The sequence below is a fragment of the Megascapheus bottae genome, chromosome 18 (genome assembly GCF_031878675.1).
Source record: "Megascapheus bottae isolate mThoBot1 chromosome 18, mThoBot2.hap1, whole genome shotgun sequence".
NCBI lineage: Eukaryota > Metazoa > Chordata > Mammalia > Rodentia > Geomyidae > Megascapheus > Megascapheus bottae.
In genome coordinates this window covers 38,209,955-38,230,955 of record NC_143526.1, presented here as the reverse complement: position 1 = coordinate 38,230,955, position 21,001 = coordinate 38,209,955, and the positions used below count along the sequence as shown (strand labels likewise).

The 21,001-nt window shown below is 42.0% G+C and overlaps 1 protein-coding gene across 1 annotated transcript; it reads right to left on the bottom strand.

The window, feature by feature from the left end:
* Nucleotides 1-9,294: 9,294 nt before the first annotated feature.
* On the bottom strand, nt 9,295-11,338 carry LOC150050524 (uncharacterized). The gene is made up of 2 exons (XM_090352719.1): nt 11,142-11,338; nt 9,295-10,880 (listed from the first exon to the last, which is right to left on the bottom strand). Exons 1-2 carry the CDS (start codon nt 11,212-11,214, stop codon nt 9,295-9,297), a joined length of 1,659 nt encoding a protein of 552 aa, XP_090208845.1. The 5' UTR covers nt 11,215-11,338.
* Between the last annotated feature and the right edge of the window lie 9,663 nt (nt 11,339-21,001).

The window sequence follows — 21,001 nt, the reverse complement described above, 5'->3', positions numbered from 1 at the left end:
GAGATACAGCACCACTTCTGGCTTTTTTCTATGTATGCAGTACCTAGGAATCGAACCTGAGTCTTCATGCATGCTAGGCAAGCACTCTACCAGTAGGCCAAACTCCTGACTCTCAAATCTCATGTTTAACAAACAAATATTCAAGAAGGGAATCTCTCTATACAATCACCGGCCATAAATTTAAGAACATAATTAAAATTAAACTGAGTCTTTATGTGTCAAGATACATATATATCAGTATATCAATATGGCTATAGAATATACTTCACGTTATAGACTTATATGTCAATAAAGATATATTTATATCTCCAAATTCATGTCAATGAGCTGGAGTACCTGAGTATTGAGTCATCGCTCTTGTATTGTTTCCATCTAATACTCAACATATCAAGGAGTTCATGTGCCTTTTTCTTTTTTTTTTTTTTGCCAGTCCTAGGCTTGAGCTCAGGGCCTGAGCACTGTCCTTGGACTTTCTCACGGCTAGCACTCTACCACTTGAGCCTCAGCACCACTTCTGGCTTTTTGCTATGTATGTGGAGTATCGAGGAATCAAACCCAGGTCTTCGTGCATGCTAGGCAAGCACTCTACCACTAGGCCAAACTCCCAGCTCTGATGTGCCTTTTGTTCCTTTTGTCTTGGCTTATTTCACTCAACATGATTTGCTCCAGTTCCATCCACTTCCCAAAGAATGCCATTATTTTTTCTTGTCTGGTGGCTATGTAGAATTCCATTGTGTATATATACCACAGCATTTGTTGTCTGAATTCAGAATATTGGCCTTTTTGATTGGGGTAAGGTGGTATCTTAGGGTTGTTTTAATTGCATTTCCTTTATGATCATGGATGATGAGCATTTTCTCATATGTTTCTTTACCATTTTTACCTCTTCCTCTGATAAGTCTCTCTTTAGTTCCCTTGCCCATTTAGTGAGTGGTTTGTTAGGTTTGAGAGGAATTAGTTTCTTGAATTCCCTGTAGATATTGGATATTAAGCATTTGTTTGATGTAAATACCTTTTCCCAGTGGTTGGTTGTCTTTCTACTTTAGCAGCTATGTCTTTATCTGTGCAGATGCTTTTTATTTTTAGGTAGTCCCATTTGTTAAGTCTCTCTCCAATCTGTGGTGACCCTGGGACTCTGTTCAGGAAGTTTCTGCCTGTGCCTATGAATTCCAATGTCTCTCCTACTCTGTCGTGTAGCAGTTTCAGATTGTCAGGTCTCATATTGGGGCCTTTGATCCATGTTGAGTTAATGTTCATGCATGGCAACAGGCTAGGATCAATTTTTAGTTTTCCGCATGTGGCTGCCCAGTTTTCCCAGCACCAATAATTGAACAGGCTGTGTTTGTTCCACTGTATATCTTTGGCTCCTTTGTTAAATACAAGGACTATAGGTATATGGTTCTATTTCTGGATCTTCTGCTCTCTTCCATTGATCTTCTGGTCTATTTTTGTGCCAATACCATGCTGTTTTTGTTATTATGGCTCTATAGTAGATTTTAAAGTCTGATATTGTAATACCACCTGCATTGCTCTTTTTACCTAGAATTGCTTTGGTTATTTCTTGAGGGAACTCATTTTGGGTAGTATATTGGGACTGATTGCACTTACCTGTTTCTCTCATGCCTTCTCCAGTTCCAGGTATAGATGTGAGTGCTACATCTACCTAGTAGAAAAACACATTCCATGGGTATAATGTTAATTTGGAAGCCAGAAATTTCTGTAGAACTATCAGGAGCCCTTCTTTTTCTATTGGGGGAGTTACTGAAATAGAATGTTAAAATTTCCATTCTTCCTATCATATAGACAGCTCCAGACACTAGTATAATCAGATCTAGTTCTTTTCTAAAGCAGTCACCATTTCTGAACTTCACAGTGATGCAAACAAGTAAATTCCATTTACCAATTTACTATTTGTGTTCATTTCTGTTACTTTCATTCTAAGGAATACTCATGAACACCAAGACTATTCTGTAAGGTGACCGATACTATACAATGCTACATTTCATCCATAATATCCAAAGTCAATGTAGGAATGAACTGGCCATCTGAAATAATCTATGAGGAAGCGTAACAATCCGGGTGTTTTCCTTCTGTTCTGTGTCAGAGACTTGGCTCCCTTTGGTAATAGCTCAAGGCTACAGGGTCCAAAGACTTTTTCTCAAATCAATGAAGAAGCTTCCTATTTTCTTTTCTTTTCTTTTTGTCAGTTGTGGGACTTGATCTCTAGGTCTGGACATTGTCCCTTCATTTCCCCAAATTTTAAGTCCAAAGACTCCTTTGAACTAAACTCTTAGTTGTGAACCCTGTGAACACTTAAAAAAAACAAAAACGAAAAAAACAAAAAAACATACCTACCTCTAGCGTGCAATGATGGTAAATAAGCATTTCTATTCCGAAAAAAGAAGAATAAGAGACTATTAAGTAATGAACAAACCAAAGCAAGACTCAAACTCAAATGTTAGCAGGGCAAACATTAAATCAGTATTCTGTCTGTAGGACATGTGGTGGCTCCAGGTGAGATTTTGAAGAATGAGGGGCCCCTCTCCCCACCAGCCTTGCCCACTTCAGGCCACTTGAATGGGCTTTGCTGGTTGCTTGGGGCTTTGTTTGGTAGACATTCCACATTCCTGGCATTTCTAACTTCCTTTGGTCTTAGTCACCGCTTTGGCTTCAGACTCATAGCCACACCATGCAGTGGCCACTCCATGTCTACTTACCTGGATTATAACTCTGTCACATACCGCCTGGCTTCCCAAGCTTTCTTCTGACCTCTGGGTAAAACACTCCACGATCCCATCTTAACCCTTGCATTCTGCCTTACTGAAAAGCCAACCTCATGTGGAAGATGATGTCTGCCATCAGCTCAAGCATCAGACAGGTCACTGGTACTGTGGCTTCACAGGCTTCTGTGTGCCCAAGTACTTGAACCTGGGTAAGCACTTTACTAGGTTTCCCCCTATGATCACACTCCGTGTCGTCATGGTACCCCAGTGGCTCTCCTCTTCTTCCGGGCAACCTTGCAACAGAAGTGACATTAGGGGGAGGGTCTTAACTCAAGGGGCTCAGCAGTTGGAGGCCCTACCCTACCCCTGAGTTCAATGCCATGGCTCCAGATCATTCCAGCAAGCAAAGGATCTGGCCTCTTCTGGAAGGGAGCTTGGAGCACAGTGTGGACTGTTTACACGGGCTGTTGGCAAGCAGTCAAGAAGCAGGACTCTAAATGGAGCCCTCCAGAAGAAATGAGAGGTACTACCCCAGGAAAACTGTAAGAAGACAGGAAGAACAGAAAGGTGTAACCACGTCTGTAGCTCTGAAGCTGTGTGTATTGAAGTTTGGATACAACCCTTTCCTCTTAAAATACTTTCTAAAAGACAAGAATATAAAACCATCAAAATGTATACATTCATGTTTCCAAGCATCCAAATCAAAAGACTGATATTATGTGACAATAACAACACAAAGTGCCAGAGCCATGAAGGAGAAAAGGGTTGTAAAGTTGGAATGAATTCAAATTTGATTGTTAGAGGTCAAAGGAAGTCCTGGACAATAGTTTTGAATTCAAAATAAAAGAAACACTAAGGAGCTGGGAATGTGGTTTTCGCAGTACAGTGCTTGCCTAGCATGCATGAAGCCCTGGGTTCAATTCCTCGGTATCACATCAACAGAAAAAGCTGGAAGTGGTACTGTGGCTCAAGTGGTAGAGCACTGACCTTGAGCAAAAGAAGTGCTCAGGCCATGGAGCTCTCGTAGCGCAATTGGTTAGCGCATGGTACTTATAAGAAGTACTCAGGCCCTGAGTTCAAGCCCCATGACTGACAGAAAGAAAGAGAGTGGGGAGAGGAAGGAAAGAAAGAGGGAGAGAGAAGGCAGGCAGGTAGGCAGGAAGGAAAGAAATGCAAAGGCAGTTAACTCATCACACTAAATGAAAAAATGAGGCAGCTGTAAGCAGACATGGAAAATAAGCATGTAATGATACTAGTAAGTCCTTCTTGTGCGATGGAAGCTAAGCCGCAATGAATTCAAATTTGATTGTTATAACTTTGGTTATTCTATTCAGTTCCGATGGTAACAGCCAAGAAAGCATTTATAAAATATACGCACAGGAAGTAAGAGGGTTCTGAGACTTGGAATAAACAACTCAGGGTATGAGAATGAATGAGCAATAGCTGAATGGCAGACCTCTGTGTTTGGAGCTGAGTAAACAGCCCTCCACATCTAATGTATGCTAATAAAACGTTTTAAAATATTCCAATTAACACAGAGTAGTTAGTTGTACAAAGGGGGCTTCATTGTGACATTTCCATGTGTGATCAATTTCCATACTTGATCAATCTCATTTACTTTAACACTCTCCCCCATCTTCCATCCAGCTGCTGCTGCTGCTTCTCCTCTTCCTCCTCCTCCCCCTCCCCCCCTCCACCTCCTCCTCCATCTCCTTCTCCTTCTCCTCCTCCTTCTCCTTCTCCTCCTCCTCCTCCTCCCCCTCCCCCCCTCCACCTCCTCCTCCATCTCCTTCTCCTTCTCCTCTTCCTTCTCCTTCTCGTCCTCCTCCTCCTTCCCCTCCCCCCTCCCCCTCCTCCTCCTCCACCTCCTCCTCTTCTCCTTCACCTTCTCCTTCTCCTTCTCCTTCTCCTTCTCCTTCTTCTTTCTTTTTCCTGGTCATGGGCCTTCAACTCCAGGCCCGGTCGCCATCCCTTAGCTCTTCAACTCAAGGCTTAGCACTCTACCACTTAGCACCACTTCCAATTTTCTGGTGGTTAATTGGAGATAAGATTGGTTAATTGGAGATCTGGGCTGGTTTTGAACTGTGATCCTCAGATCTCAGCCTCTTGAGTAGCTAGGATTACAGGCGTGAGCCATTGGCACTTGGCTTCTCTCAGCTTCTTAAAACAATATTCCCAGTTTTTGTTGTTTTGTTTCTATGCAGGTATGTGAAGTGCTTTGACCTCATTCACCTTCATTCTACCCTCCCACCAGTACCCAGCCACCTAACAGAGGCTGTTTTGCTTTTTCAGTGTATTATAATTGTACTGAGGGGTTTCATATTGGCATGTATTAGATTAAAATATAATTATATTTGAACTATAAAATAAAGGAAATCAAAATTAACCCACTCTTTCCCCATCCCCTGCCTTTCTGTTGTTTTACAGCTTTCAGTGAATTTCACCTTCTTCATATATAGACACAACCCATTTCTGTATTACTCATCTTCCATCTTTCTCTTTTAGGGCTGAATAACTCTTAACCACTGGATACCATTGGGTATGGATAGGGAGTAACTCTTCATTGCCAACTCTTTAATCCCAACTGATGACCTAATTTGTTATTAATAAATGCCAATAAAGTGGAACAAGGAAACCTTGAGCAATTAGCAAGAAGGAAACAATACATATCAAAGTATATATAAACAAAGAGAGGACAGAAAAGCAATAAAAAAATGTAAAGTTGGGTCTTTAATAAAAGTTAAAAGTCAGACAAACATTATAAGCCAAGACACTGTAAAGACACTTGTACATTATTGCTGGACTATTCACAATAGTGAAACAACTCAGATGCCCTACAGTAGATGAGTGGGTCAAAAAAATGTGGTAACTATACTCAATGGAATTTTATACAGTCATTAGAAAGAACACAATTATGACATTTGCAGGGAAATTGATGAACCTAGAACAAATCAGGTTAAGTGAGGTAAACCAAGCTTTCATATGTGAAAGCTAGATCTAAAATACACTGGAACATGATAAGTAGTGCAGGTCTCTAGGCATTCACACAGTGAGACCAAAGGCGGAGCCTCTCAGGGAAGACACAGAGATGCAATGCCTATGTGCATTGGATCATATAAAATAATATTTATCTACTTGAACTCCAGAATATAGAAACAGGATATTTTTCTTTTGTTGCTATTTTTGTTTTTTTTCTGTCAGTTTATCTGTCTTTGGGACAGTAATGGGGACACAGATATGGAAGGACAAAGGATAAACAAATGTAGCAGTGGACTCACTAGACACTATTTTTTTGCCAGTCTTGGAGACTAAATTCAGAGCCTGAACACTGTCCTTGGGCTTTTCCTCAAAGTTAGTGCTCTACCACTTGAGCCACAACACCAGTCCTGGCTTTTCTATATATGTGGTACCGAGGAATCGAGCCCAGGTCTTGGTACATGCTAGGCAAGCATTCTACCACTAGGCCAGAGTCCCAGCCCACTATGTTTAAAGTGAACTGTACAACTAGTGGGTGGGGATGGGAGGGGATAAACTGGCAGGGAGCAAGGGAAGAGGTGACACTGCCCAACAAGAAATGCATTCTTTACCTGACTTATGTAACTGTAAAGTGTTTGCACATCACCTTTATAGCAACAATTTTTTTTTTGCCAGTCCTGGGCTTGAGCTCAGGGCCTGAGCACTGTCCTTGGACTTTCTCAAGGCTAGAGCTCTACCACTTGAGCCTCAGCACCACTTCTGGCTTTTTTTTTCTATGTATGTGGTACCGAGGAATCGAACCCGGGTCTTCATGCATGCTAGGCAAGCACTTTTACCACTAGGCCAAACTCCCGGCCCCATATAGCAACAATTTTTAAAACAGGGTGAGAAGTCAGACAATTTTCTGAATCTACCATGAAAATGAGAGAAGTTGTGAGTTAATAAAACCAGAAATGAGATTGGGCATATTCCTGAATACATTATAAGAAGCAATTTTAAGAGAATAGTTGAACATATGTACATCTACAACAGGGATAACTTAGATATTGTAAACAAGTTCCTAAAGACTTATCAAGAATATGTAAAAATATGATTATGTAGAAAATATGATTCAAGAATATGTAGAAAATATGACAAGTTCATAGCAAATGAAGCTGGATGAGATGATTGATTGATGATGATAGACTGTTTCTGTGGCAGAAATGGAATTGGAAATAAGCAATTTTATTGACTCTTCTATGCTGGTTTCTGCTCCTGAAGGGTTTTTCTTTACAGGACTCTTTCTTAGAACTGGTAGAAAGAAGGGTGTTTCAGTAACACAGTTTTTCACTCTGAAGACTCCTTTCTCAAACTATTATATCTGGCCCTCTGGTCTGTCCATCCACAGCTAAGATTTTTTAACCCACTACCTTGTGCTGAAGTGGTATAGACTTAATCTATTACTCTTCGGAACATTTGAATCTGAAAGGAGCTAAAGAAGGACAATCTGAACCATGGGCAAGAATGTGCTGCTGTGACAAGTGGAATTGAACTCACAAATAAACCAGTGATTTCCAAAGAGCCTGTTAAAGTTTATTTCTGCTAGTGTTGTTTGTTCCCAAAGTCCCACTATGAAAAGCTCACGAGTGGCTTTAGACTTGGTTTGATGTGACACACAAGGTGACCGAAGGAGTTTTAGTGCTGTATTTAATGCCACCTTTCTAGCCAGAGGCTTACATGTGTGGCTTTCATAGGGCTGTAAGAATGCCCTTTCCTTTTATTATGGAACTGGCCATTGCAGAAATTCTCACCAAAGCCCTTGACATCATAAGAACCAAGAAGCAGCAAAACAAATGATGCAGAAAGTTAACTCTTTATTGGAAAGCAAATGTCTGAGCAATCTCCAAGTTAAAGACAAGCAAGCATGAACGGGTGATACCATCCATAGAAGAGTATCTTGGGAAACATGGGAGTCTGGATCATAGATTTCACTCAGGTCAGGTGACTCCTAAAGAAAGAGCGCATAGTGATGTGAAGCCAGTGAAGGGTCAGGAGTCAAGACACCAACTGTGACCCCAGTCCCTTATAGCTCCAGCTGGACCAACTCCTGCATATGGGGGTGGTAGACCCCTAAGGTCCACGGGATCCATGGTTTCTGTTGCATTCCTTTGCTTAAATGAAGAAACATGCAGGGAACATCATTTTTTTTTTCCTCTTTGGACTTCACATTTCTCTCCTGACATTGCAAATATTCCAACTTGGACCTGTGGTTTCTCGTTATCTCAGATGTCTCCCTTTTTCATCTCTCCTGTATCATAAGCAGGAACCGTTTTGGTATTACTCTTTTACCTGTGAGGGGAAAAAGAAGCTAATGGTTCTTAATTATGGTTCATGATGTCCTAATACATCATGGCAATGTAAGAAAAGAAATTCAGCTTAACTAATCAAAAACATACGAATTTAAAAAGGTACAACTTAAGCTCCTAAGTATGATTGGATCTGTGGTACATATTTACTTTTATAATAGATACATGCAACAAAATCCCACTGATGCTGGACCTGGTAGTTTATACCTGTAGCCCTAGCTGCTTGAAAGGTGGAAATTGAGAGGACTGTACCCAGAGGGCAGATGGAAAAATATTAAGACTCCCCCACCCCCTTTCAATCAATAAAAAGCTGGGTTTGGTGGCATGTGCCTATCATCTCAGCTATGTGGGAAGTGGAAAGAAGTGGAAAGAGATTGTAATTAAGTGGGTCCAGGCATGAATATAAGAGCCTATCTGAAAAAAATAACCAAATATATGAGTGTTTATGGTTCATAGCTGTAAATTAAGCTACTCTGGAGATGGAGACCTGGCTAGATGAGTGGCTCAACTGGTAGAGCATCAAATATGAGCAAGAAAACAATGAGAGCTCAAGGTCCTGAGTTCAAATTCTGATACTGACGCCCCCCTCAGCCCCACCCCACACACAAAATATAACAAAAGCAAAAAAGGGTAAGAGTGTGGCTCAAGTGGTGGAGTGCCTGTCTAGCAAGTCCAAATCCTATTGCCACCAAAGACCACCTCCCTCCAAAGAAAAATAAGGGAGAGAAGACCATTGTATCTCACAGCACTTTTGTACATTTCTCCCAACTTTGTACCACAACCTTTCTGCACAGTGGATTCCCTTTGTGAGTCCCAGGGACTTTATACGTAGTATTTCTAAACATGTATCTCTCCCCAGTGTGCTAAGAAAACATACCTCAATATTGATCCAGGTCTTCAGTTAGCCATTGAGTGTATTAGGCAATAGATTTCATCGTTATTCCCTTTAGACATCTGCAATGTCCTTGACTAAGATAAGCAGCTCTTAGTTGATTACTACGGCCATGGAGCTGCTGTTTGTATTGGACCTGATATAGCTGTTGTTGTGTTGGACCACGATAGAGCAAGCTTTGTTTGGTCTTTAAAAATTGAACAAATTGTCCCTGTGTATGTGTGCCATAGTCTTCACCTACTGCATAAATCTGGGTTGACATGCCTGTCATGGCCAGTGTCGTCTGCTGGCCTGGGACGCCTTTCACGGCCAGGGTCGTCTGCTGGCCTGGGACGCCTTTCATGGCCAGGGTCGTCTGCTAGCCTGGGACGCCTTTCACGGCCAGTGTCTGCTGCTGACCTGGGACGCCTTTCACAGCCAGGGTCCTCTGCTGACTTGGGACGCCTTGCACGGCCAGGGTCGTCTGCTGGCCTGGGACGCCTTTCATGGCCAGGGTCGACTGCTGACTTGGGACGCCTTTCACGGCCAGGGTCGTCTGCTGGCCTGGGACGCCTTGCACGGCCAGGGTCGTCTGCTGGCCTGGGATGCCTTGCACGGCCAGGGTCGTCTGCTGGCCTGGGACGCCTTTCACGGCCAGGGTCGACTGCTGACTTGGGACGCCTTTCACGGCCAGGGTCTGCTGACTTGGGACGCCTTTCACGGCCAGGGTTGTCTGCTGGCCTGGGATGCCTTTCACAGCCAGTGTCTGCTGCTGACCTGGGACGCCTTTCACGGCCAGGGTCGTCTGCTGGCCTGGGACGCCTTTCACAGCCAGGGTCGTCTGCTGGCCTGGGACGCCTTTCACGGCCAGGGTCGTCTGCTGACCTGGGACGCCTTTCACGGCCAGGGTCTGCTGACTTGGGACGCCTTTCACGGGCAGGGTCGTCTGCTGGCCTGGGACGCCTTTCACGGCCAGGGTCGACTGCTGACTTGGGACGCCTTTCACGGCCAGGGTCTGCTGACTTGGGACGCCTTTCACGGCCAGGGTCTGCTGACTTGGGACACCTTTCACGGCCAGGGTTGTCTGCTGGCCTGGGACGCCTTTCACGGCCAGGGTCTGCTGACTTGGGACACCTTTCACGGCCAGGGTTGTCTGCTGGCCTGGGACGCCTTTCATGGCCAGGGTCGTCTGCTGGCCTGGGACGCCTTTCACGGCCAGGGTCTGCTGCTGACTTGGGATGCCTTTCACAGCCAGGGTCGTCTGCTGGCCTGGGGCGCCTTTCACCGCCAGTGTCATCTGCTGGCCTGGGACGCCTTTCACAGCCAGGGTCGTCTGCTGGCCTGGGACGCCTTTCACGGGCAGGGTCGTCTGCTGGCCTGGGACGCCTTTCACAGCCAGTGTCTGCTGCTGACTTGGGACGCCTTTCACGGCCAGGGTCGTCTGCTGGCCTGGGACGCCTTGCACGGCCAGGGTCGTCTGCTGGCCTGGGACGCCTTTCACAGCCAGTGTCTGCTGCTGGCTTGGGTCACCTTTCACAACCAGTGCTGTCTGCTGACTTGGGTGGCCCGTGACAACCAGCGTCTTCTGTTGGCTTGGGCTGCCTTTCATGACAAGTGCTGTTTGCTGGCTTGGAATGCCTTTTATGACCAATGTCTTCTGCTGACTTTGCACTGGAGAAATGCCTTTGGATTGTTGTTGGGTTTTGATTCCTTCTGTAGCACACAGTACGTTTCTTCTAGCTATAGTCCGCTGTGTCATTTGTTTTTGTTGCTGTTGTTGTTGTAGTGGCATGTCAAAATCTTTGGTCTGTACCTGGAATTTTGTTTTGGTAACAATGCCTTCTGCAGTTAAAACTCCTTTTGTGGCTATCGGTTCATGGTGAGGCTGTTGTTGAACTGCCTTTTGAATGTGTTGTGCAATTAGATGCTCATAGGATCTATCTGGAAACTGGCTTTTTGTCTGGCCTGATAATTGATAATAAGAACATGTGAGTTACATAATCTCTAATGCCTCCTACCAAGTCTTATCTAGACCCTTTTTATGGAATTATAGATTTTTCTCCAAGGGATGTTTTGAGTTTTGGTGGAGAAGACTCCGTTCATAGTGAAGAAGAAGGATTGCCTAAAGATGCACCACCACCTCCATCACCCCCTTCCGAGGAACCTTAGAAAACATTCTCCCCGAAGGACTCTTTCCCCCACCCCCAGCCAGCTTTTCCCACTCACCATAGAATGGAACACCAGCTGCTTGCTTCTCCAGAACGAGGAGCAGAGAAAGGATGAAGATGGGGGACTTCATCTTGCTAGAAAGATGTTAGCTGAAAGCCGAGTCGAGCCTCTCGTTTATATCTTCTTTGACTGTGTGTGCCACGGGAGTGGCTGGTGCTAGAAGGCACTGGTCCTTGCTTATCTGAAATGCCAGCTTCCTCTCCTCTGCACAGCTGGGGGCATTGTTAATATACCCAGGGACTTTATGCTAGGGACACAATGTCATAGACCATTTCATACTCCCACAATCCCTTTCAAATGTTTATCAACACTGAGATCATCACCCAGCATTTCCTCCATTTACAGAAGAAATTCGGGGTAGAGAAGGGAAGAGGCTCACTTGGGGCTATAAAAAGGAATCCAAGAACCTGATCAAGCTTTCATAATTCCAGAAAGGACCTCCACCACAGTATAACCCTGCTTCTATTTCCAAATGAACTGTAGAAGCATTCCATTTTATAAGAATATGAGAAGTAGAGCACACAGAGATAGATAAACACAGATGAGAAGTCAACTTCTGGAAGGCAAGGAGAGTTTCAACGATAAACGAAAACCATCAGTTTTTAAAAGTGGCTAGGAAGTACATAACCATAAAAAACAGCCAGTATTGAAACTTTTCCAACTAGGTCCTGCAAATTACTTATGTTTCTAAATTTGAAAAGGGGGACCAGGAGTTTGGCCTAGTGGTAGAGTGCTTGCCTAGCTGGCATGAAGCCCTGGGTATGATTCCTTGGTACCACATACACAGAAAAGGCTGCAAGTGGTGTTGTGGCTCAAATGGTACGTTAGCCTTGAGAAAGCTCAAGGACAGTGCTCAGAGCTCAGTTCAAGCCCCAGGACTAGCAAAAAACATTTTTTTTTAATTTTGAAAAGGTGGTTACAATGTAACATGTCCAGGGCTTCTGGGTCACTGTCATTCCTTCTACCATTCTCCCCTAGTCCCATTGCTTTCTTCCCTCAGACAGATTGTACATTTCTTGCTTCCTTTATCACATGTGTACATTTAGTATTCTTGCTGTTATTTGTCCCTTATTCCCTTTTCCATCCATCCATTCTCCTCCTGCTCACCACACCCCCTTACCATCTCATTTTCACTTCCTGATATTCATTTTGTTAAATTTTTCGTCAGCCATTCAAAAGATTTGCTCCATGGAGTGTTCCCTCAGCTTGGGGAGGATGAAATCATGTCAGTTTCAGGAAGATGGCTGGGAAATATCACACTGAGTGAAGTAAACCAGGCCCAGAAAGACAAAAGGTACATGTTCTCTCTGTCGTCCGTGGATCTTAGACCCAGAACACAACACAAGGACATATGCATGTATACATGATTTAGTATAACTTATGCAGAAGTGGGACTCTAAGCAGTAAACCTCTTAGTTACTTTGATGAAAGAAGCAGTAGAGTTGTTTGGGTTTGTTAGATGGAGGATGAGGAAAAATAGTAGCTAACAAGAAGTCTGTGCATTTAGTGGAGTGACACTTGGGGCTATACCTGATGAGTTGCAAAGATATTTTTAAAGGATGGGCAGAATTTAACATGCTTGAATGATGATAAGAATGACTGGGAAAAAGAAAGAGGAATATTAGTTCCTTATTTTATTCTTGTCATGAAATGGACCTAAGAAACACAGATATATTTAATGAAAGAATAATGTATAGAAGTGTTATGTAGATCAAAATCTCAACAAGCTGTTAGGAATATTTGCCAACACTGATAAATGTATTAACATATTCAGACAGGAAACAAAATGAGTGCTTCCTCCTTATGTAGAAGAAATGTTTTAAGTAAGTGTGAGAACATCTGAATAGTTCTCAGGACATTCTTTTAGTTTTTGTCCACATACAGTGTTGAGAAGGGGACAGCACCAGACTACAGAGCCTGTATGGATTTTGAGCAGCATTGAGGGTGATTCTAGTAGGAGGATGGGTTAAAAATACATTTTCAACTTGTTGCTGGTGGCTCCCACCTGTAATCCAAACTACTCAGGAAGCTGAGATCTGAGAATTGCAGTTGAAAGCTAGCCCAGGCAGGAAAATCCATGAGATTCTTATCTCAAAGTAGTTAGCAAAAAAAGTCAGAAGTGGAGTTGTGTCTCAAGTATTAGCCTTGAATAAAAAAGCTCAAGGATAGCACCTAGGCCCTAGGATGAATACAAAATAAATTAACAATAATAATAACAAGTATATGGATGTGTATATGTATATTTTTTTCAAACATTTTATCCTAAACCCCAGTCTACTACAGCAAATGTTTTGTAGATGGAGTCAAGGAAAGAACCAACCATGTTTTCACAAAAAGAGCAAAGATAAACCTCTGAGAACCATCAAATGTAAGACATGGGAGCTATATGGGATTTTTAATCTGAGCTTCTACCAGAGTTATATTTTTGTCATAAGATTCATGACACTTCCCACCAACCTTGACATTAGTCAACTGCATTAAAATGATGCTAAAGTAAAATTGCAACTTGTGTCGGCTTGTATCTGCACTCCTCCACACACTTCCCTTGAGAAAAACATACCAGGAACTGTTCCCATACAAGCTTGCTGATAACACTGCTTCTGATAATACTGGTCTTGTTAATAACATCAGAGAACAAAGTCTATGTCTAAACTTGTGTCCAAAAGATACAGATGAAACAATGAGAAACACAATGTTAGAAAAGACAACCAGGAAAAGTCAAGTAAGACATAGCAAGAGATTATGATAAAGATGAATGCAGAAATTAATGCTATGTAAAGAGGAAAAAATGATAAAGCTGATGAATAAAAGCAAGGCATATATATACATGTATGTATGTGTAATTATTTTTTATGTTATGAGTTTAGAATTCAGGACATTGTGCTTACTAGGCAGATATTCTACCACTTGAGCCAAAACTTGAGCTCTTTGCTTTAGACTATTTATTTGTTTTTCTTTTCTTTCTTTCTTTCCTTTTTTTCCAATCTTGGGGCTTGAACTCAGGGCCTAGGCACTGTTCCTAAACTTTTGTGCTCAAGGCTAGCACTCTACCACTTGAGCCACAGCTCCACTTTTGGTTTTTCTGGTGGTTAATTGGAGATAAGAGTCTCACAGACTTCCCTGAACAAGCGGAGTGTAAATTGTGACCTTCAGTTCTCAGCCTCCTGAGTGGCTCGGATGACAGCACTAATGCCCAGCTTGGATCTATGTAAGTCCAATAGCGTTTGTTTACTAAGTTAAGTGCCCCCCACATTTGGTTCATAAATGATAATAAATGTTATTTCCTATGGATAGGTTATCCACTATTTAATGCTAAGTGACATTCTCATCTGTTTAATTTTGATTTGAAGTCTACTTTATCAGATAAGAATTCAGCTACTCCTTCCTAGTTTCAGGCTTCATTCACATTTGTAAGGTTTTCTCTCAACCTTTCACTCTAAATCTCCAGATAGATAGATAGATAGATAGATAGATAGATAGATAGATAGATAGACAGATAGATCCAGAGATAGATACAGAGATAGATACAGAGATAGATACAGAGATACAGAGATATATAGTTATATATCTCCCTTTTCTGTGTGCACAATTCCTTTTAGTATTATCTGTAGTTCTGGTTTAGTGGCCATAAATTGCTTTAGATTTTTTTTTCCTGGAATGTTTTTATTTGTCTTTCAGTTATGAATGATAGTTTTGCTGGGTACAATATTTCTGGATTGGCAATTGTTTACTTTCAGTGCTTGAAATGGATCATTCTAAGCCCTCCTTGACATTAAAGTTTCTGTTGAGGTATCTGCTATTATTCTAATGCATTTCCTCTTGCAAGTGACTTGCCTTTTTCTCTGGCAGCTTTCAGTATTTTTTCTTCCTTCTCTGTACTTAGGTTTTAACTATAATGTGTCACAAGGAGGTTTTATTCTTATCTGATCTATTAGATGTTTCAGGTCTCCTGTAGTTGGATGGACCTTCTTTTTGAGATTTGGGAAGTAATTTGTTGGTGATATTTCCTATGTCTTTAGCTAGCTCTTCTATGCCTATGATTCATAAGTTTGGTCTTTTAAGAGTTTTGAAGGTCTTGCAAATTCCTTTTATAGTCTTCCAATATCTTTATCTTCTACTTTTTCTACTATATTACTTTATGGCCAAGCCTTGAAATTCTGACTTTCATTCCACCTGCTTTACTAGAGAATCTTTAAATGGTATTTTCCATCTCCAGGGTTTCAGTTTGATTTTTTTCCCCATATTTCCATTGATGGTCACCTAGAATAAATTTAAATTGGATTGTTGGAAATTTGCATATGGAATCCTGACATAAACAATGTGTACATATCTATAGACTTCACACAAGAAAACTGGAAAGAGTATCAGAGATGACACTCCAATCAGCCCCTCTAAAATGCTAATAGTATCTGGAACCAGAGGCCCATGTTTGTAATCCTAGCTGCTCAGGCTGAGATCTGGAGGATCATGGTTCAAAGCTTTCCTGAGTGGGAAAAGTCTGTGAGACATCATCTCTAACCAGCTATCAAGAGGCAGTGATAGAGGTTGGGCTCGAGTAATACGTCACCAGCCATGAGTGAAAAAGCCAGGACTACAAGTGTGAGATATTATGCTCAGCTACCATGTTGTTTTGATGCACATTTCTTGCATTGCTAAAGAGGTTTAACAATCTTCAGGTCATTTACAGCTCTTCCTAAGAAAAGCACCTGCAAGCTGGGCAGTGATGGCTCATTTCTGTAACCCTGGATATTCAGGAGGCTGAGATCTGAGGATCCCAGGTCATAGCCAGCCCAGGAAGGAAAGTCCATGAGCCTCTTATCCCAGTGAACCACCAGAAAATCAGAAGTGGAGCTGTGACTCAAAGTGGTTGAGCACTAGCCTTGAGGGAAAAGGCTCAGGGACAGTGCCCAGGCCCACGCCCCAGGACTGACCAAGGAAAGGAAAAATACCTCCTCAGTGCAATTGCACATTTATCCATTAAGTATTAATTCTTCCAGCATTAAAATTTCTAATTCGTTTATCTATACATAATAGAGTATTATTCAGCCATTGAAAATAACAAAGTCACATCATTTGAAAGAAAATGGATTTAAATGTAGATCATCATATTAAGTAAAATAGTCCAGACTCAATAAGACAAATACCAATTGTTTTCTTTTATATGTATAATCTGTTTTTAAAAGGTGGGGGGGGGGCCGAGGGGCCAGGAGTTTGGCCTAGTGGTGGAGTGCTTGCCTAGTATGCACGAAGACCCGGGTTCAATTCCTCGGTACCACATACATAGAAAAAAGCCAGAAATGGTGCTGAGGCTCAAGTGGTAGAGCTCTAGCCTTGAGAAAGTCCAAGGATAGTGCTCATGCCTTGAGCTCAAGCCCAGGACTGGCAAAAAAAAGGTGGGGGAGAGAATTTGGCCTAGTGGTAGAGTGCTTGCCTAGCATGCACGAAGACCCAGGTTTGATTCCTCGGTACCACATACATAGAAAAAAAAAGCCAGAAATGGTGCTGAGGCTTAAGTGGTAGAGCTCTAGCCTTGAGAAAGTCAAGGACAGTGCCCAGACCCTTAGCTCAAGCCCAGGAAAAAAAGGGGGGCGGACATGAAGCTGGGCAATAATAGCTCATACTTGTAATCCTAGCTACTTAAGAGACTGAAATCTGAGCATTCTGGTTCTAAGCCAGCCCATGCAGAAAAGTTTGTGATACTCTTTTCTCTAGTTAAGAAGTGGAACTGTGCTTCAAGTGCTATAGTGCTAGCCTTGAGCAAAAACGCTCAGGAACAGCACCCAGGTACTGAGTTCAGGTCCCAGAAGCAGTTTACAAAAAGGACATGGAGCTACTTGGGAAGAGGAATGGGACCAGTAAGGGAGAAGAGCAGATAAAAGAAGTAATAGGGGGATGGATGTGATCAAAGTGTATTATATACAGGTATGAAAGTACAATAAAACCCGTATTTTATCCAGTGACTATACAGGATTCATGAAGAAAGGAAAGAACAAAATGCTTGCAGGAAATAAATAGAAATGGAGACCATCCTGTGAAGGGAATTAAGTACATCTCAAAAGGAAAAAAGTGTCATGTTTTCTGACATGAAAAGGTTTCTTTAGTGCATAAAAGTAGGAAAAGGACCCTTAGGGAAGGAGTGGATGAGCATCCAGAGCAGGGCTGAGTGTGGATAATTGGAGAAAATCAATATGACTCAAGTCATATATATTTACATAGAAACAATTTTGGTTTTGTCTTTTTTTAATTTAATTTTATTCTCAGGGTGATGCACAGAGGGGTTACAATTACATATGTAAGCCAGTGAATGCATAACTCCTTGAACACTATTACCCCCTCCCATGCATTTCTCCCATTTTCCCTACCCCCACCCTCTCCAAGTTGTAGAGTTCATTTCCAACAACTTTTCTTGTGTGTATCACTGTTGCATAGTTCACCCTTTGTTCTTTGTCCCACCATTTTGTTGTTCCCTTTCCTTTTCCCTAATTCAAATAAACAGATATACAATACACCAGGTACCCAAAAATTAAATTCAATGACAACAGGGGATAAACTAGGGGGTGAGGAGGGGGAAACAAAAGAAAAAAGAAATAACTTCACATAGTACAATGAAAACAACCACCAAGAAAAACCTCTTGTTTTCATATCCTGGAGCTCATTATACCTATCATCATCTTATTGGATCATATGTACATAGCTATCGAGCAATTAGTAAATAAGCAATTTTGTAAAATTAATATCTACTACTAAATAACTTTACCTTAAACAATAAAATAAATATGTTTACAATAACTTCCAAATTTTATTTTGTTCTGCTGTGTGTGTGTGTGTATCTGTGTATCTGTGTCTGTGCCAGAGCTTAAACTCAGGGCCTGGGCACTGTCCTGATTTTTTTTTTTTTTTTTTTTTTTTGTGGATCATAGGGCTTGAACTCAGCCTGGGCGCTGTCCCTGAGCTCTTCAACTCAAAGCTACCACCCTACCCTTGAGCCAAGCCCCACTTCCCATTTTCTAGAGGTTAATTGGAGATAAGTCTTGGGTCCTTTTGTGCCTGGGCTGGCTTTGAACTTTGATCCTCAGATCTCAGCCTCCTGAGTAGCTAGGATTACAGGTGTGAGTCACCACACCTGGCTGTCCCTGCACTTTTGTGCTGAAGGTTAATGCACTACTACTTGAGCCTCAAACCCACTTTTGGCTTTTTGATGTTTAATTGGAGAGAAGAGTCAGCCCAAGCTGATTTTGAGCAGCAATCCTCAGATTTCAGCTTCCTGAGTAGCTAAAATTTTCAGACCTGGGCCATTAGTGCTTGGTGACTCTCAGAGATTTTAAGTGATTGTCTTTTGTTTTGTTTTTTTGTGCCAGTCTTGCGGCTTGACCTCGGGGCCTGATGCTGTCCCTGAGCTTTATTGCTCAAGGCTAGCACTCTATCACTTGAATCACAGCTTCATGTCTGGCTCTTTTTGGTGTTTAATTAAAGATAAGAGTCTCCCAGACTTTCCTGCCTGGTCTGGCTTTGAACCACAATCCTCAGATCTTAGCCTCCTGGGTAGTTAGGATTACAGGCATGAGCCACCAGTGCTCAGCTAAGTAGTTGTTTTTGAAAATAACTTTCATCACTCACTGATGCCTGGATGTGGAAAGGTGCCATGGAATGTCCCACCAGAAGTTGCAGAGTGCAAATTCTCAGTTATTTGATCCTTAAGACTGAATGCTGGAATGTTGCTTTATAGAACAGCTTTCAGGTGCCCTCTCCATACAATGAAAAGCTTCATAGATGGATAAGATAGATAGATAGATAGATAGATAGATAGATAGATAGATAGATAGATAGATAGATAGATAGACAGATAGATCTATTCCACCCCCTTTTACTTTTTAAAGTACAAGGACATTGAAGTTCAAAAAAGTTTTTCCACTGGGAAAGCTGTTGCTATTTCTACACATAGAATTTGAAGTTCCAGATTTCTGTTTCTCTTGAAGGAATGTGTTTATGAGGTTTCATTGTTCTTATTATTCAGTTGTAGAATTTCGGATTCACACTTCACCAGGACACTCACTTCTCAGGAATCCTGCTGCCCCCCACCTCCCTAAAATATAGCACTAAGAAGAAATACTTCTCAGAGAATAATAGAACACTGGTTTTTACAAAAATTGAAAATATATGCATGGTAAAAAATATTGCATAAGAAAAGGAAAATGATAATTAATAATTCACTAGAAAGATACACATTAAATATATGAGAGCAGATACAGAAGGGTTTTGCTTCCTGGAAAGGGACACAGTCTCAGTTTGTATTGCAGACTGGCCTTGCTTTAGTAGCCTTCCTTTGTCAGCCTCTCAGTGCTGAATTCAAGTTGTATAGCAGGAAATCTAGCTGTGATTTTTTTTAACAGAAGAAATTCTCTTTTAAATTAATACAATATCCTAGATACCAAAGGCAGCAAAGAAGAGACAACCCTTGGATTGCTGTGCCAGCTGTAATATCTCCTTGGTCATTGAACAGTGGGTTTGCTGACTAGGTAATTGTCTGCTGGAAAATGGAGGAGTTGGGGTGGTTGCTTTGGGGACTCTCTTGTTCCTTTTCACAGTGAAAAGGGTGTTTTTCACCAAAGTCGTGAGTTAACTGTAAAACCAAGTTGAGATGATTAAATCGTGAAAATGAGCAAGTGAAGTGTAGTGGAACCATCACTAAAAACAGGTCTTTTTTTTTTTCAAATTTCTAAAAGACCACTTTCACTACATTGCTTCTGCTTCTTCTTTTTATTTTTTTAATTTTAATTGTTTCAATTTAAAGGTAAAGTACAGTTAATGCACTGAACCTCTGCTTGGTGCTTTACCCTGTGTTAGTCTGTCAGTCTGAAACATTTTCCTCCATCCTGGGGATCCTTCAAATGTGACCTTTATGAAAAAATGAGCTCCCTATCTGCCTTCTGGGTTACAGGGCACTCTGTGAAAGCATGTTGGCCTCCTTTCTGTGACCCAGTGGTCTGGTCCTTGATGTGAAAATGTAATTCCTGATCTGAGTTAGCAACGAACACTTGGTGTTCTATCAAATGAAAGGGTATATTCTCAGGGAAATGTCAAAGGCTGATGGATACTGGATGCCTCTTTGACATCTTGGTGCTCGCGCCTGATTGCCCCAGTGGGAGACCAAGGAAAAGATCCTTTTCCCTGTTGACACAGGGTGGATGGTGTGGCTCACGTTTTCCTCTAGGCTGGCCAGCAATTGTGCTATTGTTTAACCTTAAGACTGACCATGGAGCCTCAGATAGGAGCAGGATGCCTCAGACAGGAGACAAGGGTCCTGGTGCATGTTGCTTTGCTGAATCTTAATTTTGAAAGTGAGATATGCTAGTGCATCTTTTCTCCTGCATATCTTCTGGACAGATCATGTGCAGAACTCCGAAGTCATTTTAGGTGACCTTCCTTAATGCCGGTCAAACACAAGTGCACAATTCTTCCCCTGTTTCTGACTTCCTCTCTAAAGTTACCCATATGGACAGATGTGCCCTTGAAAGAGAGTCAGTTAGAGGCTTGGAATACTCCACATGCTTTGTTGTCTCTTTGACTGAGATTTAGAGAAAGCACAAGGAACCTGTCCCTGCCCCATGTCAGTTAAGAGCAGGGCTTGGATCAGGGTGGTGACACAGTACTGTATTTTACTGAAATCCAGAAAAGAATCAGAGAATAGAGGCAACCTCTGTTCTGGAAAATTGGGAAGGCAGATAAGTGAATGGATATGGAAATACTCTCTTCCCTGGGCCTCATATCCCACAATGCCCTAGGCAGGCAGGACAAAGCCTCAGTGGGGGCAAGGCCAATGGACTCATCCAAAGTCACGTTTCTCATTAACTTTGAAC